Below are 24,207 nucleotides of genomic sequence, written 5' to 3' on the forward strand. Positions count from 1 at the left end.
CAGATTTTAGATATACATACAGACAGATGTAAATAGCATTGTTTTAGCTGTATGGCCAATAAGCGCCGGAGAGCCTGGAGTAGTGACACTCATCTGAGGAGTCAACTCCATAACGGGAAGAAGAAGAAGAACTAGGATTATACTTATTGCACGTCAGTATATATAGTTTAAACCAGGTGCAGGAATAATAGATATGAATCATCCGACTCCAGAACGACGATACAACAATAGGCCTACTGTCCAATCAGACCCTGGCGTGTATCGTCGGTATATAACTTTATCTTGTCGGCATTTAGTACATCGGTTTGGTCAGACTTTCACTTCCGGTAACCGTGATAGTTTGGATCGTGTGTTGGAGTTGGTGTGTTGGGCTCAGGTGTGCTGTCAAAGGAATTAACCAAGTGTTTTATCCGATCTTATTTGTTTAAACTGTTACAAAACGCGCATGTCAGGAAACACCATTCTAGCATACTCCTGTGGTAAGTTATCCATGTAATCCCCCGTAATCAGGTTATGAATTAGGAAAACCTCACTCCTGTTTGAACATCTTTCGACTGGTTAATAATAATAATAATAATATTTATTCAGGTAAAAGGCAAATAATACACTTCTATCACATTTTGCATATTGAACATAAATATATACATATTATCACAGAATGAGATCTTCTTAAATAAGTTATTTATGCCAAAAGATTAGAAGTCAGTCAGGTGTTAAAACTGGATTGGATTAGATTAATTTAGGCCTTTACCTGGGATGACCCATAAAGCCACATTGTGGCTTAATTCCAATGGGGTCCCTTAGATCTAAATAAATCAATTCAATTCATGAAATAGTTACATAATTATATAGTATATATTGATAATTTGATAAGACTCTTAAGACACTTCTTTTATAAAAAATAGATATAAAATGTTACATGTGCCATAGGCTATAATCAATAAAATAATGCTGGTAATGGAATGATATAAAACAAAAAGAGAGTAACAATATATTGGAATTTATGGGTTGTTTTGTCTTGTTCGTTTGCAATTTGATAAAAAAACCACACCACAAGTATACTTAAACGACAGTCACAGTAAAACCATTTCATTCGTTACACATGTGAATATAGTTCTGGACTAACTGTTAGGCCTAACCATACACGATAAGTGGTAGGTTTATCAAATTGTAAACAAACTATACAACATTTTTTTTTTAATGTTTCCATGTGTAAATTAAAACCTACTCTTGGAATGCAAAAGAACCCATTTTCTATAAAGCATTTCTGACTTGCCTGTACTGTACACTGTATAGGTACTGTACACAAATCAGTCCTACTCCAACAATTGTTAGAGGTTTACAAGGCAAGATACTTCTGACAGGCGCCGTGTCGCAGTCGGCAAAATCATATCCGATAGAAAAAAGGCCGACCAGTGGTCTCTTATGTTATAGAAGTAAAATCAGTCGGAGGGGTTTTGTTCCCCTTTTAACCAGGAGGAATGTGTCGGCTCGAAATTCAAGTGTATCCCCTTAAGTTAGTCCGAATTGAGTCCATCCATGTGCGACATGTGTGCGAAAGTGACGATTTGTTTTTAAAATATCAGTTTGAAGAGCGACCCTGGCGCGGGTTGCTTATTTCCCGCATGTTAAAGAGGGCCGGAGTTCTGACATTAATCGAAGCCAGACGGATATAAAAAAAAAGTTGATAAAACTTCAGAATAATTCGGACTACCCCTTAAGTCAGAATACCTGTTTAAAAGGCTACATGAATTTGGCCAAAACTACTAGGCCTATGCTTGTTTTCCTGTTTCTTTAGGATTTTGAGTGCGAGTTGTCAATTAAGCATTAAAAAAAATATTGTTATCCGTATTATACACAAGATAAACCTGATATAAATGCAATGTATTGAATAAATGTATGCAACAAAAAGCAATGTCAAATGTGTTAACACATTATAAACTTATTTGGAATTCCCCACTGCGACTCACTGACTGTATGAATACTGGAGAAAGTGGATTCACATTTTTATTTTTTTTTATTTTCAAATCTTTACATAAGTATACAATACAGTTACAAATTTACAATATATACAGAACACGACATAAAACAAACATATATATAAAGACACACACACTCATTAATTATCATACAAATACCGAAACAATTATCAGAAAGGAAAGGTAGGATTGTTGAAAATTTGTATTATATTTTGAATTTCTCTGTAAGCTAGCTGTCAGTGTGAGCGTAATCAATCTTTACATTAACTCAATATAACAATTATATTTATAAATTGATTAGTTACTTATGGTAAATCAGTCATATTTCTTTCTAGCAAATATTTGTAATTTTCTTGGAATAAAAGGATAGTCTATTTTTGGATGGGTCAAGTTACACCGACTGCAAAGCTCCTTTTATAGCTGTAACAATTCCATGATATTGTAAGAAATTTGCACTAGCACCATATATTTCTCTTAATTCCAAAAAAACTGAAGAAGTTGTTGTTATCCTTTTTTAAGTCATTAACTACTACAACTCCCTTCCTATACCAATCTTTATAAAAAAAACACTTACCGGTATTATCTATTTTCAAATCATCGGGTGTAGAGCCAATGCCATACTTCTGATCTAGGTTCTGTGGGTACCGTTATCCCTTGCTTGGATACCTAGGGGTATGCAGGGCGATTGAGGAACGGGAAACGGGGTTCTGAAGAAGCCCACATGTTTGGGAGAAAACGGTAGACATACAATTAAGAAACCAACCTATCCTTAGCTTGTTGCGATTGAATATTGCCTTGATTATCTATTTTGATTTTTTCGTTAAAAAATATAGACATGTCAAAGATCTGTTTTGAATCTGTATATTTTTCCTCAAGAACAGTAAGATTTTTCCATGCAAGAAAGACATCTTTCCAGAAAACATTTTTACAGTTATTATGAAAAAGGAAATATGGTCTGATCCACAATTTACAAGAAGGTTTTTTATCAATAGTTGATCTGCCATGTTCCTGTTGTTTAGAGTAATCTCTTCTAATCCAAGTTAATTTTAATGAGTCTATAAATGATTTGATATGAATCATTTTAAAACCACCATCAGAAATTGTTTTAATAATTACATCTCTTTTAATTTTATCAATCTTACTATTCCAGAGGAAGTTATATATTTCTGTATTTATCTTTTTCACAAATGTATTATCAGGATTAGGTAAAGCGATAAATCAGTGATTAAATTGAGAAATTAGGATAGACTTTATTATATTTATTCTCCCTATTGGTGTAAGAATTCTCCTACTCCAAGTCTTCATCAAAGCTTTAAGTTTAACTAGTTTTCTATTGAAATTTCTTTTTGGAATACGTTGTAGATCAACATGAAAATCAATGCCCAGAAGTGTAAACCTTGTATGCCCCCACTGTAAATTCCATTCATTAGCCATAACCTCATCACTATATTTTTTACTCCCTACCCAAACTACTTTGGTTTTTCCCAAATTCATTTTTAATCCTGATATTTTTTCAAAGTATTTCAATTCTTTTATAGATTCTCTAAGTGATGTTTCTGATCCGTCCATAATTAAAGATGTGTCGTCTGCATATTGTGAAAGTAAAATAGGTTGTTCAGCTTTAAGTACTTTTTTAAGCCGTTGATATTCTTGTTATTTCTTATTTTGATTGCCAAAATTTCCGAACAGAGGATAAAAATATAAGGTGATATCGGATCACCTTGTCGGCAATATCAAAGAATTTTGACAGATTTTCCTCTGTAAATTGCATTATATCGTAGATTAACCTGGTGTTTTCCCCAATGTATCGCCCAGAAATAAAACCTGTTTGATCTGTATTAATAAGTTTATCTAAGATTGTTTTTATTTTACCTGGTATTGTTCCAGAAGCTATTTTATATACTATATTTAAAAGAGAAATAGGTCTGCAGTGTTTTAGGAATTGATGTGGCTTATCTCCATTTGGCAAACAAATAATTATGCCGTTTTTGAGTTACAGATAATTCACCATTTTCATAACTATTGTTAATAGAACTTACTACAAAAATAATCTAACTGTTTCCAAAAGCACTTAAAAAAATTGACTGTGAATCCATCTGAGCCAGAACTTTTATTATTTTTCATATTATAAATATTTTATACATGTAAATGTTTTAATATTTGGACCATATAATGTAATCAGTGTTATCTTTTTACCTTCTACCTCTAAATCTAATGAAAGAAAATGTCTTGAAAAATCCTTTTTCTCTCTTGTTACTTTCACATCAAAGTTATTATTAAGTAATATGGCTAACCCTCTAGAATTAGACTTGTAAGAATTAAAATTACAGTGAAATCCCCATTCTGACCTTATAAACTTTTCTGGGGGGTTTTCTGAGGAATGTGTATCTTGAATACAGTAGATATTATCATTTTTTGTTCTCGGGTATGAAAATACGTCCTTACGCTTGTTGATATCAACCAAACCTCCACAATTCAACGACAATACTCTAGTACTTTCTACGACCAAGGCTCAAAAAGGAAAAAATATTACCGGTACTCACACTAAGACTCCTACCTTTCAAGATGGCTACACAAATAAGCACCTACAAATATAAAGAACAAAAACAAAACAACATTGGTACAAAAAGTACCTACAAGAGGCAGAGACACAAGAAACACATAAAATGAATTTGATGGGAGAAAAAATAGCAGCGTATTGGAACACACATATTCCTACTCATGGGATAGAACATGTGTGGTGCTCTGACAACAATTGTGTATATTATACTAAGCTCCAGTATTTTTCATTATAAGGATTAAAAAATATTGTACATGTGTGTAATACCTTTTATACAGTTTAACCCTTTCACCCCTATGTAACTTTTGTAAACTCTTCCATGCATTGATCTGGATGAGTTCATTATGGTCTACAGTGTTGAAAGGGTTAATGTATAAAGCCAATTGTTCACCTATAGCAAGCTACTCCAGTATATATCTGGTAAAAGTTAATTGACACATGTATACACTTTTTCATTTCAAGTATTTACAAAGATCAGGCTACATATATCTATACACATGTGTACATACACCTACCCTCTTACATCTATTTACACATACATTTAAATAATTACAACTTACATGCACTCTTATTACATTTTACCTATATACATATAGATCAAACCATATCCATATGCACTTGTGAACCTGCTTTTTACAGATCATACATATATCTACTCTATTAATTCATATGTGAAGAAAAATACACACAAATATCTACTCACTGGCTACACATGATAATGTTTGTATATAGTCCTGGTGATATTGAACTTTTAATCTTAAAATATTTAACATGTATATGTACACATGTGGCATGCATTACATATTACAGTCCCATACCCAATATATCTACAAATGAATAACAAATATGTACATGATATATGACCTTAAATATATATATATATATATCCATACTGTGTTTATATTTTATTCATAAACAGGTTAGTACTAGATACACACGTACACAAATGTATAAATATACATACCTATTAGCTATATATATATATATAGCAATAAACACTAGTATAAGAGATCAACTACACTATGTGTACATATGCATACACACCGGCAGATACATTACAGGTGTACATAGTATGTGTACATCACAACAATCAATACCTGCTTACAAGAGACGATAACTTTGCAATATGCAAAGACGGAATACATAGTTGAAAAGTGGTGGGACTGTCCAGAGGTAATTGGATCTAGTTTTGGTTATCTCCGTTAGCTTGCCATTGAAAATTGACATTGATCTACAGTACTAAACATTAAGAATACATGTTTGAGATGTTGGTGCTATTGATCAGTGATAATGTGAGGTAGTATATCTTCCCACTAGTATTTTTGAGAATTTGAATTGATATCTATAATGATGTAATATTATATTACTAATTACCACTGGTGAGAAAATAGGACCATTTACCGTAATATCATAGGGAGGAATTATAAGATTTCTTCTCTGGGATTAAACAAATAACACAATTTTTATATATTTTTTCTGTCTGGAAAAAAAGACAGGAAACTGAAGTTACCTAGAAGTGAAGAGCAGTTTGTATCTTTATTAACATATCGTATATTCAGTTTTGTATGATATTATTTCAGCAAGAAATCGAATGTTCACCATTTTACTTTTGTTAATTGTTAGGAGTGTTATTACTACACGTCAGTGGTAGATTTATACTGACTACATTTGAACACTTCATAATCCGGACCATAGTTCAGAGGGTCTCGGGTTGGAATCTCAGTCTGAAGGATTGCCTTTTCTGTGCGTCAACTGTGCTTCCATACATTAACGGTTTCCTATAAAACCCTACTCCTACAGAATGGTCGGTCAGATTTCAGCTAAATTGTGTTATTGTTTTATCATATACATGGGGCAGAGGAATGGCTGGCACAGTGGACAGTGTTCTAGCCTGTCACAAACATGGCTGGGATTCAAATGCTTGGTTGGATGCGAACAGATATGGAGTCACCTGCCCAAACACACTGGTTGTCTCCAAGTTGTGTGATCCCCTCCACATTAAAATCCCCCTTGCACTCTTCCATTCAGGCTATTATAAGTCATTAATAATAAAATTGATAAAACCTGTTTCGTAATTATTGTGAAAGAAGTAGAATTGATAATGAAGGGAAATCATTAAAATAGTTCAGGCAGGGCATCTTCTTTTCTGCAGCATCACTGGGCGAAGATAGCTTTACTTCATACAAGAAAATATAGCCTATGGGGCAGATACCAATAGGGACAATAGGTAAATCTTTGAAAGTGTACTCCTTCATCACTTGTGAAGGCATTTATATTAACTCAATGTAATGTTGTGTAAGCAGAGAGTGAGGTCATTCAAAATCCTTTTGTTAAAATAAACAAAAAAAATTAAAGGTGATAAAAACATTTGTTGAAATTGTTGGTAATAATGTGTTCAATCAGCTTAGCAACACATTATGTACCCATATCTTTTCCCTTCTAGCGATTGATATGTGAATAGTGTATGTATCTCCTAGTATATTATTTAGGTCAACAATGCCACATCCAGTCTGGAGGCACTTTGATCTATAAATATATTTCCCAACTCTATATGTCAGATAAAAACCTACAAATGCTTAGCTGAATATTATGTCGGAGCTAGTTTTAAGTGATATCCTGGCTCAAGGAACCAGACATTATTTTGTTTTGGACTAGTCAAATGCCTTGATTTACATTTTCTGCTCCTTTACTTGCAGGTCTGGCATCAGAATAACTGGGAAGGATGTGTGTTGCCATATGAGCCTCTGTATATGATACCATTGTTGCCGAAAATGACGTCATCTTGGTTCCGGTGTAAACATGGCTTTCACCAGTCACAGAAACAATACCAAATGATGAATCCGGCCAAAACAGAAAGAAATACACTTTCAAAAGAGACATTCGAATAGAGAAAATACAAGAAAAGGCACACGGGAAAATTGTTATAAAATCACAAACTATTGAAATGTACACGTTTAACGTTTGCTGAATAAAGACGGTTTGGTAAACAGTTTGTGTAGCAAAAGCATGAAGTCGTCTGCTGGTACCAAACAAAACGCGTCATTCAAGACAAAAACGAAGAAATCTTCCTTCCGAAACACAAGAAAAACCAAATGGACAAGGAGAGCGAAAGAAAGAGTAAAACACAAAGACAAGTATGATACCAGTGTTATGAATCCAGAATGGGATGAAAACCTCCACAAGATCACAAAACTACCCAACGGTAAAGACAACACCAGTTCAAGCTCAGTTGTGTTGAAGAAAGTTGGTAGAAAAGGCAATATTGCTAAACCTATTGTAGAAAATGAAAATATTGGGGAAATTCAAGGATATGAAGACATTAATGACCCAAGCAAGGTTACTGTGTTTGGCTGTAATCTTTGTCAAAAAATGTTTACTTCGAGTTTAGGTTTAAACAGACATAAGCAAGTCCATAGGGCCAAAGACTACGCGTGCAAGATATGTGGTAAAATATTTCGTCGCCAGAGTTCTTTACACAAACACAGCGTCCTCCACTCAGATGATAGTCCATATAAATGTCCAATATGTGGAAAATACTCCAAGTCCAAAGAAAGATCCACTCTGCATTTGAGAACACATTCGGGTGTCAAACCATATCAATGTGATGTATGTGGAAGAAATTTTACACAAATCGGAAATTTAAAATTACATAAAAAGAATATTCATGCACCAGAAAGTGTTTTTAAGTGTGAAATTTGCTGCAAAGAGTTCGAATTCAACAAAGAACTGATTTCTCATGTATTAACGCATACCGACGGTAAAATTCTGAAATGCTACGAATGTGGCAAGATGTTTGGTAAAAAAGAGCACTTTGAGAAACACCAGGAACTTCACACGGAGGTGCGACCGTTTAGCTGTGACATATGTGGGAATACCTACAAGAAAAACGCTGATTTAAAATGTCATCTTGAAACTCATGATACGTCACAGGGTTATGTCTGTGACGTGTGTGGCCGTAGTTTTGGTTACAAGTCGTCCCTTAAATACCATCTGAGGATCCACACCGGAGACAAGCCGTACAGTTGCGACATTTGTGGGAAGGCGTTCCGAACGTCTTCCAATAGGAGCAAACATGTTCTGAGTCATACTAACTACAGACCGTTCAGTTGCGACCAGTGTGCCAAGTCGTTCAGGGACAACCGTTCTCTGGTTATTCACAAACGGACACACTCGGGTAGTAGACCCTATCAATGTTCAATATGTTTCAAATCGTTCATTGTTCAATCTGAATTGAACAGACACAGGAAGAAGCTTCACCTGAACGCCACGGAATGTGATAATGAAAATGGAAGAACAATCTCAACAAACGGTCTGTCGCCATATTCCAAGGGCACGAAGTATGACCAAAGAGAACTCTCAGTGGAAAATACGTTTGATGAAATGGCACGGGACTCTGTGCAAAATGACGTCACAAAAGGTAGGAATCATGAAAATCTTACTCACGTTGAAGCAGCTTCATTAGGAGTAGATCACATGCAACTGTTTCCGAAAGAAAGCACGACAGTTCGTTTGCCTGGAGTACCTATTGTAAACTCAAGCCATGCATCGATAACAACGTCCCTAGAGAGCAACACTGTAGTCGAAATTACAAACTCGTGTCAATACGAGATGGCCGTACACTACTCAAGTAATAATATGTATGGTTATGTTAGAGACATGCTCCTCACAGGAAACGAAATGGGGTCTCGTGGAAGTACCTCGGCACCGTCACCGTATTTACTACCAGCCACAAGTCTTTGTCCGGCGAACACTAGTTCAACCTGGAATAACAACCTAGAATCGAATGATAACAGTGGTGTGAATAGCTCTCAGCCGACGACACTATCTCATACGAATACGACATTCTTCCAACGAGATAGAGACTCTGTGATGGAGCCGATCATGCAACTTCCCAACTCAATGATAAGTGCCCATTACGGTAGAAGTAATATATCAGAGGAGACGATACGGTGTGATACGCTATCACAGTGTGGCATTGTTAACCAGACAACAAAATGTGATACGCTATCACAGTGTGGCATTGTTAACTAGACAACAAAGTGTGATACGCTATCACAGTGGGGCATTGTTAACCAGACAACAAAGTGTGATACGGTATCACAGTGTGGCATTGTTAACCAGACAACAAAATGTGATACGCTATCACAGTGTGGCATTGTTACCCAGACAACAAAGTGTGAAACGCTATCACAGTGTGGCATTGTTAACCAGACAAAAAAGTGTGATACGCTATCACAGTGTGGCATTGTAAACCAGACAACAAAGTGTGATACGCTATCACGGTGTGGCATTGTTAACCAGACAACAAAGTGTGGTACGCTATCACAGTGTGGCATTGTTAACCAGGCAACAAAGTGTGATACGCTATCACAGTGTGGCATTGTTAACCAGACAACAAAGTGTGATACGCTATCACAGTGTGGCAATGTTAACCAGACAGAAGATACCCTGGAACAAACAGAAACACCGTTTACAGCGCCACATAAAGAAATATTCATACTAAGGGCCAATGCTAAGTCAGAATCGATGGAGAATTCATCCAAGCTTGAATCAGAAAGCACAGTCGATGAGTCTGTCAGCGAAATATTAAAGGACAACGATAATGCTGAAGAAGGATCTGACAAGAGTAATTCTGTAATTTCGGATCGGCGTGGGTCGATACAGGAGAGCTCACGATATGAAGGTTATGGTAGGAACACACACGACAGTTCGCCAGGCTCTTGTGCTACCGAGTGTTTATCAGAATCAGAACTAGAGGTATTGTCAGGAGTACCTGGAATGAACAACGCGAACGAGTCTAGTTTTGATAGAGAGGAGGCAACAAATGACGGAGAAAAGTCAACAAGTGACATAAGTTTATCGGGTGTAGAACATGTTACCACACACAACGAGTACAGTACGAGTGGAGATAGTGACAGAGTTATTGGAGATGTTGAAATTGAAAGGGACATTGGTGCAAACTTCAAGGGAAATGGAAAGGGCAAAGTACATGATCCGCAGGGAAAAGTGTCTGTTCAATTGTGTGAGGGTAATACAGAAAGTCTACAAACACCGACTGAAGCTGTACACAATGATAAGGACACTTGTCAGGAAAGTGGGTCTGTTGTCAACATCATGGAACGTTCAAAGAAATGTCCCAGAAACACATGCCTTAAATCAGTAAGAAAACGGAAACAAAAAACAGGATCTAATTCGAAAATGCCTGCATGCTATCATTATGATAAATCACATAGTGAGTCTATTTCGCCCAATAGTCATAAAAAGATCTACAAAAATATGTCGGATGTGCATGATTCAGAAATCCCGTGGAACACTGACGAGACCACAGCAGTGAGAAACCGTGGCTTTGTGCTTCAAACAAAACATAATGAACTGAAAACAGACAAAATCACGGAATTTGTATGTATAATGTGTAACAAACAGGAACACAGTCAACATAAACTACAGCAACATATGATGACGAAGCACTCATCTGACGTAAGTAACACGGAGTTCCGTTGCCAGACATGTAGCAAAATATACCCAAGTAAACTCAGTCTGCAAGGACATGTTCGGATACATAACTCGAAGGAGCATGCGTGTCCAGTATGTCACAGGACGTTCCACCGACCGGCTTATCTGAAGCGCCACATGCTCATCCACACGGACGAAAATCCTTACAGGTGTCCGTATTGTAGCAAAGATTTTGTTTGTCAAAACTTCCTCAAACCACACCTTAGAACCCACACGGGGACTAAACCTTACCAGTGTGATGTTTGCGGAATGCGGTTCACACAGCAGACACAACTTATGAGCCATAAAAGGCAGCACGCTCCAGAAAAGGCGTTTAGGTGTGACGAATGTGGTGTCGAGTTCGTCGACAACCAGGATCTGCTGGTACATATCGCTGCGCATGGGCGAGAGGCAAACAAGTGCAAAGACTGCGGGAAAGTGTTCGGAAGGTTGAAACATCTGCAAAAACACATGGAGATTCATAACCGTGACCGAAGACGACATCAATGTAAATATTGTGATGACACATTTCTAAATAAAAACGACTGTAGAATCCACGAGTCAATCCATACAGACGACATGGCCTTCTCGTGCGAGTACTGTGGTAGACAGTTCCGACACAAGTCTGGTCTAAACTACCACATTCGTACTCATACCGGCGAGAAACCTTACCCTTGTAAGATTTGTGGCAAGTCATTCCGGACGAACTCCTATCTGCATAAACACACAATGTTCCACACTGGGTTCAGACCTTACAAGTGTGACCAGTGTGGGAAAGGATTTACGTGTAAAAACGATCTGGTTATACACACGAGAACTCATACGGGTGAAAGACCCTTCACGTGCTCGATATGTGAGAAAACGTTCAGAGAAATGACAACAATGAAAAAGCACGTGCTTAGTATACATACATGTTCTACCTGTGGAAAGACATTTCGGGAGAGGTCTGATCTAGGTATGCATGTTATGTCGCATCAGAGCACGACTACGTGTAGTCAACAGGTATAGAATGGGTGTTGGCTTAATGTTTAGTGATTGTTTGAAATGAACAGGATATGTCTCGTATACTATCATATTGATCTTCTGTAGCCTACGAAGGGATGGTCTAGTGATCATGATGTAAGTGCTGTTTATTTTCATGTACATCATTGCCAGTATGACTTGCGCGGAATCTGTCCAACGCCCACGAAAATAGTTACATTATCTTCTTTCAACCCATTTGAATTTAATCAGACTTATATTCAACTCTGCTTTACTCATGGCGCTATAGTTCTGTTATTGGTGTATGGGAGAAAATAGTAATAGAAACATTTTAAATGGTGTTAGGCAGATTAAACTAGTTTTATTACAATCACGCCTGTGCTAACAAAGAAACGGATATTAAAGTCGACAATTGTAATAACTTCACAGCGGCTTTTTTGTGTTGAATGTCAAAGAGATATTCCGTCTTTGCGTATTGCAGAGTTATCTTCTCTTGTGAGCAGGTATCGATTGTTACGTCACTTGTTTGTGAGAGTAACGTCATCAATTTTTGGGAAAACAACGTAATTTTCTCACAAAGATCAACGACGTAACAATCAATACCTGCTCCCAAGAGAAGATAACTCTGCAATACGCAAAGACGGAATAGCTGTGTTCATCTCTTTGTTATTTAAATCATTCAAAAGGGTGATGATGAGAAAGTGATCATTGAGAAAATACTTTCGAGATAATTTTGATGTGAGGAAAAATCGGCGACAAATTCTGTTTGTCCCGAGCTGTAAGACCAGAGCAATACACCTCCCCCCAGATAGAAGCACATGTAGAATGCCTGTTTGAAATGAAAAATAAATTTGTGATAATGAACAACATAGTTTATAGATTCTATGAAGTCGGTATCCGGTCACCGTTATATTATCAGCATGTAGTATGTTGAGCATACCTAACAAACGTACGCACCTTATTAAGAGTATTTCTTAGCAACTAAATTTGCTGAAAGAACTCTCGATCGATCCTTCACCCGTAAAATATCGTGAAGCTACTATCTTAAATAAAATTATTTAAAAGTATATCTACTGTTATACGGTTAGAGTGTACCTCGATCTAGTCCGATGTTTGTGTTTATGGAGGTTTGGTTATAATTAAGGTACTGAGCGGACACAGATTAAAGTGAATTATCGAATTTTAACAGATTAGCGCATTGAGACACACTCACAATATATGCAATAAAAATCTTATATACAGAAACTAAACAAATATGTAAGAATAACGCTTTAATAGGTAGTTTACAGTAGTCGATCCAGGTGCCTTTAACATCACAATTTACCACATACACGCTGGAAGTACTGTTAACGAGTTTACGACAACAACATCTATTATAATGTTCAGTCGTACATTATACTGTAGCGTTTGTTGTTGGGGATAAAAGGTACCACAACACCGTTTATAATCTCGAAGAAGAGGTCTAATCCAGACTCTGAGTAATCAACAGAAGGAGTGCTTTCTGGCTTAGAAATGTGTTCATCTCTTATTCATGTCTGTCATCTTCTTGTATATTGTGCATGCTAAGTGTACGATCAGCATTGAATAGGTCGAGTTAGACCCCTGCATTTATTTCTTTTATTGTCATTTTGTGTTTTAACTAAGTGGTATTTATTTTATTGTATACACATTAACCATAACATTACTCTGTCCGTAACGGGCTTAGAACGAAAGCTCAGAGAGTCGTCACTTTTGAGGTATCTGTGTGGCGCTAGCATCTCTATCCCCACGTGTTTGTACATCACATCCGGATTTAATTCACAGTCTTCACCCTGTTGAATATTTTGGCTATGTATCCACTTTGGATATCTGTGATATTAGATGATTATTTGTCAGTACATCATATCCAGGGTTCTCTTTACTGTTCCAACTGGCGATTGCTAAAAGAACAAGAAACAGAATTCAGGAACAGGTTAAAATGGTCAAACTTAAGCTGATATGTTACATATCCTCGACACTGGCACCTCGGTTATGATGCGCAACTGCAAAACAAATTTTATTTGCGGGAACAACTTTTATATTTCATATCAGACGTGGACTGTATAGCATTTTGATACTTAGCAGCGACGCAATGCAATAAAATACAAAGTAATGTAAAACATTATATTTCCTTGAGAAATGAATTTCGCATTGATTAACGAGGAGAATCATAATTTACGATTTCCCTTTTTCTGCTCATTTTAATTCCGTGGTTATGCACGGAATTAACATTAGAAAAGAAAGTAATATCGGGTCCTCTAAACATTTATTATTTTTGAAATAGCATCCTCTCGTTCGCGAATAAAACCATCAGGCATAGTTCGCAAAAATATAGTGAGGAACAGTTCAATCTATACTGTAAATGTAGGGAATATTAAAAGAGCTTTTATGTTCTATTCGACTTTCCATTGAAAAGTAAAATATTCATTTATTCAATTGGTTGAACAGCTCATTCGGATTTTTGGATTTTTTCACTATTATACTGTTGCCAATCAGAACGTTTATGGGTAAAACACATTACAATGACATCTGTCTCAGTTAATGATAAAACTCTTACATGTTCAATTTGATTTCCCAAGACACTGTAAATCCAATTTTCTTTATTTACGATTGAGAGGGTAGCGTTTCTTGATTGAAAGCACTTTTTCATTTAATTATTATAGGGGGAATGAAATCCGAGAATAAGTCTCCTCGCTAATGAACGGGAAAACACCTCTGGGTAAAAGTGAAGTAATTTACAATATTTACAACTATTAAAATATCGACCAAAGTGTTTTATAAAAAAAATCTTGGGACAAATTAGAAGGAGATAATTAACATACGTGTTCTTTTGACGTCTCAGATTGCACGCGTTTATTGCGCACAAGGACATATTTCACGAGGGCTGTGAAATTCTGGTTAGTATTCATTTAGTAATCCAAAAACATATATTTAAACAAAATACAAAACAAATTAAACAATTAAGATAAGAAGAAACAAGCAAAAACATAAACAAACCAAAAACAAAATACAACTCGGAAAAAGAGAAAATGGAATCACGGAGTACTTTTGTATCGGGTGAATCTATGTGATCCGAAATCCTGTTTCTCCAAAAAGTTTTTTTACTGTGTATCTACGGTGAACATGTCCTATCATAATATGTAGCCGTCTTAGCAGGCAAAGGATAGCAAATCTCGAAATGATTATATAAAGAAGCGAAGCATTATTAACACAAGCCACTTCCATGTTTTTAATCAATACATTTTCCCTAGAATATATAGTCAATAACCACTATATATGGTACGAAGTAAATATGTTGCGTAAAGTATATGAGTAGATCTAGAGAGCATTGTTACAAATACATTTAAAAGTTACAAAGACCTCTCGTGCAAATACCAACTACATATAATACCAACGTGTATCACATCTGGTCGAATAATAAAGAGAACGTGTGTGACGCGAGGTAGTGTATCATAGCACTAAGTTTAGTGATAATAAAACGAGTACTAAATCAGGTGTTGTTAATCCAATAAAACGTATCGTCTGCTGACAGTACATACATGGCTTTGCACTGTTTGATATGTTTGATTTTAAGGGAACCGTGCAAAAATGAGTTTTGATATAAGTATAATAAAACTACTGATTGTTGCTATCAAGTGTGAGTACTACGGAGGATATGGTAAGGATACTATAGTATAGGTTGATTGTTAATAGGGCGGATATCGGCAATGGTTGTGGTGGCGGTATTTTGGTATCGTACGAGGATATGGTTGTGGTGGCGGTATGTTGGGATCGTACGAGGATATGGTTGTGGTGGCGGTATGTTGGTATCGTACGAGGATATGGTTGTGGTGGCGGTATTTTGGTATTGTACAAGGAAATCTGGCTGAGGTTCTGATCCATTGAAAAAGCAAATCCAGTTAAATAAATTTGACACCGAATTTGGGTTTGAAATAGCATTAAGATAATAGTAAATATTACAATATGTTGATATTTAGATTGAAGACGATAGAAAGTACGAGCTAAATTAATCCTTGTATGATACCAGCTCCAAAAATCAAAACATAATGTTATAAAACGTTATAATACCTGTCATTGAATCATGCATGGATGAACCGAACAACGTATTTAGGATAATTGGTATTATATAGTATTGATAATGACTGTTGTCAGCATCCAAGTCATTTGGGGATGAGTTCATTATTTGTTAAGTTTGATTATATTCGGTATAAATTAGTATGCATACTGAAAATCACATTATTATCGCGAGAGCTATTTATCGTGTTTAATCATGAGGAGGCTCATTCACGAATCAAAACCTTCCACAATTCACGAATCAAAACCTTCCACAATTCACGAATCAAAACCTTCCACAAATGTCATATAGCTTTACTATAAATGTCGAAATGCCATCTTCTCGAACGCGATTTGAGGTCAAGAAAAATGTACAATAATTAAAAAAGAACTTTGTAAATATTCCTCGGGAAATACGACAGATCAGATTGAGCGGGGCTTTAAGTATAATCTTCGAACTAGAAATTAGTAGCCATTATAAACCAAAGTCATGATTGTATTTCTCCGAAAATCTTATGTCAAGCGTGACGTCGTATTGCAATTATAATGTCGAAAATAATGTGACAGCACGCCGATAAATGACAGACTGGATTATTAGTGATAAAAATATACAGCGTATGTAACAAGAAAGGAATAAACAATACTTGTATTATACAATGTAAGTATTATACAATGTAAGTATTATACAATGTAAGTATTATACAATGTAAGTATTATACAATGTAAGTATTATACAAAGTAATGAAAACCAATCTGTGTCTTAAAGCATAACATTTGAGTAGCTATATCGCCACTTAAATAATCAATGACTACTAAAATGGAGTTATTTAAGTGCTCAGATATGTAGATAATTCTTCACCATTGCCATACCTAAAATGCTTATGAACGCCTTATGTAAAAGTCGAAAGTATAATACCTTAGCAACACGGATTGGTTGTTCGTTTACATTGTCTATTGGATATATACCTCTGAAGCGTGTGCGTAACTGTAGGCTTCTATATTAGCCACTACCTCTGGGGGTAATCTCCTACTGGAGTCGGCCGCTACTGTAGAGGCGTCCGATGGGGCCGATTCTGCTGTCACAGCTGCAGCGGCAACCACAGGCGCTACCTCCACGGGAGCAGCAGCAACTTCTGCTTCCGGTACCGCACTTCCGGTTGTTGGAGCCTCACTTACTGGAAGAGTATCAGCTATTTCCGTGTTCGTTGTCTCTGGTTGATCCGGTTGACTCGCCTGAGTGCCGCCTACAACTGCACCGGCTACCGCCGCTTCAACTGGCGTCAAGCTAGCATCGGCGTTTCCCTCTGATCCGTGCGTGGTGAGAGACGACCATCTTCCTGATTCTTCTGGTGCTGTATCCTGTTTAGCAGGCTGGTGTTGTGGTACATCTTCGGCTTCCTGAACTGGGGCGGTATGACCGCCTGTGGTCACTACTGCCACTACTGGAACAACAATGTCTTGTTCTTCATTCATATGCGGTTGTTCGGGAGGTTCCTCTTGCGGAGGATGTTCTGGATCCTCATCTGTTTGATCCTCTATCGGTAGAGGTGTAACAACCTGATCTGTTATCACCAGTGGGGCTGCATAAAAATCCTCTTCCGCCTCCTCAACAAAGGGTGTGTTTTCTATAGTAGGATCCCTATAAAGCCCTGTTTCCGCTATTTCAGGCTCTTCTTCTTCAATAGCGTCCGGTTCATTTCCCACGACTGGTTCTTCTTCGTAAACAATTGGTTTCACTTTCGATAGACTGGTTTGCGTTGGTTCTTTTGTGAAATCATTGCCATTTTCATCGACGTTGTGTTTTTCGGTTCGTCCCCATCTGAGAGGGTAGTGATTGTGCGGTGTGAGAACATATTCAACATTGCCATTATATTGCGTCCATTTTGTATCCATGTATTGTCCAGTACTAGCATTGTACTCGCTATATGTTGGCTGATACTCGCCTTTCTGGTACTCCTTATATTTGTGTTCCTTCACTCGAATATCCGGCCCCATGGGATGTGCGTAGCATAAGTATAAATTGCCATGTCTCTTTCGGAAGCTTGTCCGAACCACTTTAGGGGGCTGAGGAGAATTAACGAGTATGGATGGTTTCTTTTGTATGTTCAACTTGTACTCATAATACTTGGGTCTGTACGATGACGTATACTCCCTGTAGCTGTGTTCGTGTATACGAGTATACTCATGTACCTTTTTGTACTCGTGTACCCGGTCATACGGCCGTACTGTGCTGCCGTACGTGTGTGGTTTGTACTCGTGTACCTTGTTATGGTAAGGTTTCCATGGAATGTCAGGTCCCAGGCGGTAACCCTCGTACCGGGACGGCCCTCCCGTCTCCCTCGTCATCCGGGAATACTGTGGTGTCGCTGACAAAAATGGTACAAAATGAAATTTATTGCTTTACACTTAATTGTATCAGAAGTGACGTCCAGCTCGGCATACAATACATTTTCTTATAGTTTAGTGTGGCACAATCGGCCGACTACCATTTACTGCTTTATTATAAACATTAACAAAGACATACATTTAAAACATCTATAACAGTCATCGACTTGGCAAATGTAATATTAAATAATTCTTAATCAAATTTAATACAGAGTGAACGGTGTAACCAAGTTTAAAAAGAGAACACTCTTTCACCAGTTTTCGTTCCATTTCAAATCAATTTTATTACAGCAAATGCACAAAAGGATCGGTTACATGTAGTGTCTTTAACGCCATTTCTGGTAGTTATTTCACCAGTCTGAATATTATATTAAATTCTAGATTTCAATAGAAATGGAGTTTTCACTTACCTTTTCCAAGTTTTTAGGATGCCATGCTCTCCATGGTGTTGCGAATTTCAAAATCCGATACAAATATATATCTGAACTGTTATAGCATTCCAACGTTAAGTTGTTGTTTTTTGTTGTTTTTTTGTTGTTTTTTGTTGTTGTTTTTGTCAACGTTTCGACGTTGGTCACAATTCCGTGAAGATTATTCACACTGCTCCGTGAAAGAACGTTTTGACAGTGACAAAGATGTACATGTAACACCCTCCCAACATCTACCGTGATGACGCGAGAACTTCATAATTTAAAACAGATTACGGGTAGGATTCGTCAATAATTTGTTTACGTCAGTATTCAATGTAAAAAATCAGGCGTATCCTGGTATAACATGATATCGTACGATAAACGTCTCCAGTTCACTGACTCTTACGTGTATTCCATCTTACCGACCTACTACAGGAGCGAGGCTACCGCCTCATTTTACCTGTGTTTGCGCGTAAAATGACTAAAAATACACCTGTATAATGGTAAATATAATTTCATGACGTTCCGTGGTATATTTGCCCACGATTCTGTTATTGTCAGTATAAGGGTATTATCAAAAGGCTGTCAAGCCCGTGTCGAGAGGCGTACACCAAGACCTAGTTCTGAAAGTAACACATAATTACTGATATATAGATGGGTTTTAGTCATCTTATGTTTGTCACATCAATCACGGGAATTTAAATCAATCGTTAAACTACAGTTCACAGTGTCGAGTAATGAGCATTACAGAGCAACTAAAAGCATTCATAGATTTGTTTAAGTACAGTAGGTATCTGTAAATCACATTATATTCGCGTGAACTTTTATTTCACGAACTTTAGATTTCATTAGCGACTTCAAGTATTGTGAGGATCTTTTTTTAATATTGATAGTAAGTTATTTAAGGAAGATTTAAATACGCCAATGATTTTCCTGACGGGAAATTAATCTTTCTCGTAATGCTTAACAGTGGTTGATTACAATAGGTTGTTTCTTGTGACTACTCGACGATTTAAATTTGGAAATGAAACAACGGTCGATATATGTTACTGGTTTAGCACCTTTCATTAGAAAAGTTAAATTCATTACCTTTCGAATTAACCAAAGATTAAAGATCTCGCGAAATCAAAGAGATTTGCAGTATTTTTTTTAAGTATTTCAGTCTCCGGGGCTTATTTAATACAATCGTCTTTCAGCTAGCGTATTTCAGAGTTTGTTCTGATGGTAATACGTCTCCGAGGCCTCACTCCTCGGAAAAATGGTAATGTGCCTCGACACAATGGCGCCCGACCAATGAGATTCTTCTCACCTTTAACATAGATGATTGGTGTTGGATATTTCGGTTATCACAGTGTTTAAAACTACTGCTTAGTTCAGAGTGTCAATGTGCTTATCAAAATGTAAGTGGATTTCATATAATCCAACATTAACAGTGTTTTCTATCAAACTTTACATTTAATCTCCTAATCTCGTCATAAAATACATAGAATTATATCAAATTATTTTCATCTGGGCCTAAATTGGGTTTTAATGACAAATAATTCTGTTTTCTATTGCAAAACATCTGTGTGATTCCAATGAACCATGACGCATTATTTGTGTACGTTAATTAAGAACGTTTGCTTGTGAGCTGACAGCAATGACGATATATAGGACAGGATTTGTTGATCCCTGGAGGCTATGATTAGGGCGTTCAAGTCGGAGGTTGACGGCGTGCTGATGGGCCTACGGCTCTTTTCAGGCTAGAATACACGATTTAAATCCTAACTTGAATGTCCATAATTTAACGGATATAAAGAATCTCATCAAAAACTGTTTGACGTACAGTAAAGTGTGACCTACCATTGGAGTTTGATCCTGATTGATAAAGGGGAACTGTATCACACACGTACGATGTTTCACACCGCCTCTATTTGTTTTGCTGTTACTATGACTACGACAAATCGTGCCCTGTCATTTGTCTGTTCACATTATACATGAAAAACATATTTATAAATATAAGATACAATATATTTTTTATAAGAGATGACTATTACTTCCAAATTGTCATTCAAATGGCAAGGACTAAGAATATAGAAATCTTCCTATGTGCGACAGAGGCACGCTATGCATGTCATACAACGAGACCCCTGTCGTTAAGTCCACGAGTTAAAATCAGACCTAATTCATACCAACAAGTGACACAGAGGCCCGATTATTAATTATCTTCGATATATTTAATTTAAATGTATAAATTCACAAACAAGACGATCTGTACTAACGTATGTGTGTGTATTATGATGAACATATAACGAGAATGAGAAAATATGGGGCGGGGGAATGTTCCAACTTTTTCGAATCCCGACTTATATTTTTCATCACAATATACAAATACATGTTGATTATATCTATTCTACCAAGTAAAATGTAACAAAATACTTTTTGTGTCACCTAAGTGTCCATACGCCTTTAAAAAGCAATTTGACCTAGATAATTTAATCATTTAAATTAGGCTGTTCATTTGTCACGTGATGCCTATACGTCATTTCACAACAAGCAGCACGAAAGTGTTTTTTTCCCATTTCTGACCTTGTGGGCAGTTGTCCTATTGTGTCAATCAAACCTGGGTAAATTTGGGAAGGATTGTTCATTTTCAGTCGCCATCTGGTCTACAAACGATAAACATTAAACACAGACGTCATTTGTTTAATACATGAAATTAGCACTTGAACATTTTACAAACTCTTTTTCAAATACCTTCGCGGTGTGTTCGACTGAACATTCTGACCATGAGCTTGACAGGTTTTAAGATTTAGATGTTTAATAGAAACTTTTCTGTTTGTCCACTTCATGTTTTCAAATACATACAAATTTTATATACATATAGTCTCATCCAGTCCATGTACCATCCAAGCTGACTTCCCAACGGTTTAGCCAGGTCTGGATAAATCGGGACATCAAGAAACTCTCCAGGAGAAATAAGGTAAGCTATAGGAAGGCTAAGAACACAGGAAAGAAACGGGACTAGGACAAGTTTCACTAACTGAAGAAGGACCTCAGACTGCATACAGATGCCTACAATAGATACATTTCAAACGTGAAAATGATGAAGACCATACTGCCAACCCGAAGAAATTCTGGGGATTACTGGGGTCTCACCATTTAGGCAGGAGGGAATACTATATAGCGCTAGTACCAGCAAGGCTAACATCCTCAACCGACACTTTACATCAGTCTTCACAAAGGAGGATTTGAGTTCTATACCCAATAAAGGTTTAGCACCTACCCAGATCTGCCAGATATTGTCATTTATCCTCCTGGAGTAGTGATGAAGTTACAGAAGAATACCAATAACCACAAAGCCACTGGCCCTGATGCTATCACAGGGCAGCTCCTGAAAGAACTATCAGAGGAGGTAACACCGGTCCAAACATTGATACTCAAGGCATCATTAAACCAGGGACGGATACCAGACATGTGGAACGAAGCTGTTGCCACGCCTCTCTTCAAGAAGGGACATCGAGGGAAGACCTCCAGCTATCGTCCAGTATCCCATACCTCCATCACATGCAAGATCATGGAGCAAAGCCTTTGATAAGGTCCCTCATCAGAGGCTCTTGAGCAAGTGCGAGTACTACGGGATAATAGGTAATACACTGCAGTGGAATTGCAAAATTGGGATTCTTGCCCCAACGCCAGGGGCCAGAACGGGGCCTCAAAGGGAAAATAAACCAATATTTCAAAAATCTTCGTCTCCAGAATCAGAGTTACTACAGTCAATTTCTCTGCATGGATGGAAAGATCATCGGGGCTTTATCTAAATTGTTAAATTTCAAATGTCTTCTTCAGAGTAAGAGGTACTACACTCAAATTATGTATATGTATGAAAATTCCATCAGGAGCTTTATCTTTTTTTTTCAATTCATTACCCCCCTGCCATCCATTCTTGCTTGTGGAGGGGGTAGAGTTGACTTTAGTTTATACAGGGAAATAACACTTTTGGGTATATTTTGTCCATTTTTAACAGGGAATTATTCAAACTTGTTTGGGATGATTATGATGCCAGATGACAATTAAATGGTATGAGGAAATAATATCCTGCTCCATTCCCAGGGTCTGGAGGGATGGAAAAAGATTAAAAGTTAAAAACACTTCTTCATCAGACTCAGATGTTTTACAAACAAATACTCTTCATGGATAGAAAGGTCCTAAATAGGTGCATTATCTAAACTGTTAATTTCATTGTATCCCAGGTCATCTGCTGTCCTTGGGGAGAGGGTAACGTTTACTATAGTGTATATAGGGAAATAACACTTCTGACTATAACTCAAAACTTGGTTGGAATAATTACAATGAAATTGAAATCAAATATTATCCTGACCTATCCCAGGGGTTGGCCAAAGAGGAAAATTGGCTCAATAACAACCGCTAAGGCCCCGTGAGCCACTTGTTCCTGTAGTTATCATTTCTGGTCCTGTGGACAGTTGTTTATTTGGGAAGGATTTTTCATTTTCAGTTGCCATTTGGTCGATAGAGTAAAAGAAGTAAACACTGACGTCATACTTTTCTATCAACATCGCTCGATCATCATTTGACAGATATACAAACACTATTTCATGTCGCTTTGGAGAACATTTTGACCGCGAGCTCGATTGGTTTTGAATATATCCAGAAGTTAAATTGAAACATTACTGTTTGTTCGCTAGCTAATCTTCAAATACATACAAGATTAAATGTGTGTATCCTCATTTAACAAAGGAAACCAGCCCCACCGCTCGCTTGTTAATATATAGCATCAATTGATTTGTTGGAAAACAATACATGCACGCACATGGTCCATCATCCAATAACACACGGTTACTAACCAATGAAAACTGTCGTTACATCACAAACGTGGTAGAATCCTTTTTACCTATCAACTTGGCCGTCTGTCTGCCCCATTTACGTCTGTGTTCATCACCGTAATTTGTACAAAACCAAACATTTCCTCAACCATCGTATACCAACATGTTAATTTTTTTTAAAATAAATGTCTTCTTTTCATCTATTATATTAAAGCCTGTTGTCATCGTGGATGTCGGACACAATTTCAGTTCAAATTTTCATGAATACTTTTTAAGTGTGGTCGGGTGGCACAGTGGATAGAGCACTTGCCGTTCACCGAGGTGGCTGGGGTTCGAATCCCCAACCGGACGTAAAAAGGTATGGTCACCTGCCCGACCACATGGGTTTTCTCGGGGTATTCCGATTTCCTCCCACAGTAAGACCCCCGCGCACTAACATCTGGCCCAACAAGAGTGATTAGTAAGTTGTACAAACCTGGTTCATACTTATATTTTACATACCTTTT

General features: G+C 37.1%; 3 protein-coding genes across 4 annotated transcripts; 2 read left to right on the plus strand and 1 right to left on the minus strand.

Moving 5' to 3' along the window:
• The first annotated feature begins 338 nt into the window (after positions 1 to 338).
• Positions 339 to 9,694, plus strand: LOC110451992 (zinc finger protein 83-like). Its single transcript, XM_021500231.1, has 2 exons — positions 339 to 479; positions 7,236 to 9,694. Exon 2 carries the CDS (start codon positions 7,546 to 7,548, stop codon positions 9,568 to 9,570), a length of 2,025 nt encoding a protein of 674 aa, XP_021355906.1. The 5' UTR covers positions 339 to 479; positions 7,236 to 7,545; the 3' UTR covers positions 9,571 to 9,694.
• Positions 9,695 to 9,764: 70 nt separating this feature from the next.
• On the plus strand, positions 9,765 to 12,525 carry LOC110451995 (zinc finger protein 431-like). Its single transcript, XM_021500235.1, has one exon. The coding sequence runs from the start codon at positions 10,066 to 10,068 to the stop codon at positions 12,037 to 12,039; it is 1,974 nt and encodes a 657-aa protein (XP_021355910.1). The 5' UTR covers positions 9,765 to 10,065; the 3' UTR covers positions 12,040 to 12,525.
• Positions 12,526 to 13,270: 745 nt separating this feature from the next.
• LOC110452014 (fibrous sheath CABYR-binding protein-like) lies at positions 13,271 to 19,202 on the minus strand. 2 transcript variants are annotated; one of them, XM_021500271.1, is made up of 3 exons: positions 18,879 to 19,202; positions 17,095 to 18,449; positions 13,271 to 13,931 (listed from the first exon to the last, which is right to left on the minus strand). In XM_021500271.1, exons 2-3 carry the CDS (start codon positions 18,427 to 18,429, stop codon positions 13,884 to 13,886), a joined length of 1,383 nt encoding a protein of 460 aa, XP_021355946.1. In that variant the 5' UTR covers positions 18,430 to 18,449; positions 18,879 to 19,202; the 3' UTR covers positions 13,271 to 13,883. The 2 variants fall into 2 exon arrangements, with proteins under 2 accessions (XP_021355946.1, XP_021355945.1); XM_021500270.1 differs by having other exon boundaries at positions 17,050 to 18,449.
• Positions 19,203 to 24,207: the final 5,005 nt, after the last annotated feature.

This window comes from Mizuhopecten yessoensis, unplaced genomic scaffold, assembly GCF_002113885.1.
Source record: "Mizuhopecten yessoensis strain PY_sf001 unplaced genomic scaffold, ASM211388v2 scaffold6361, whole genome shotgun sequence".
Lineage (NCBI taxonomy): Eukaryota > Metazoa > Mollusca > Bivalvia > Pectinida > Pectinidae > Mizuhopecten > Mizuhopecten yessoensis.

Bases quoted from the DNA above. Each gene is read 5' to 3' on its own strand.
- LOC110452014 (XM_021500270.1), bottom strand. From the start codon at position 18,429: ATGACGAGGGAGACGGGAGGGCCGTCCCGGTACGAGGGTTACCGCCTG. The intron at 13,932-17,049 runs GTATATATCCAA...TTGTTCTTTTAG, and splicing joins GTTACGCACACGCTTCAGAG to CAATCGCCAGTTGGAACAGT.
- LOC110451992 (XM_021500231.1), top strand. From the start codon at position 7,546: ATGAAGTCGTCTGCTGGTACCAAACAAAACGCGTCATTCAAGACAAAA.
- LOC110451995 (XM_021500235.1), top strand. From the start codon at position 10,066: ATGGAGAATTCATCCAAGCTTGAATCAGAAAGCACAGTCGATGAGTCT.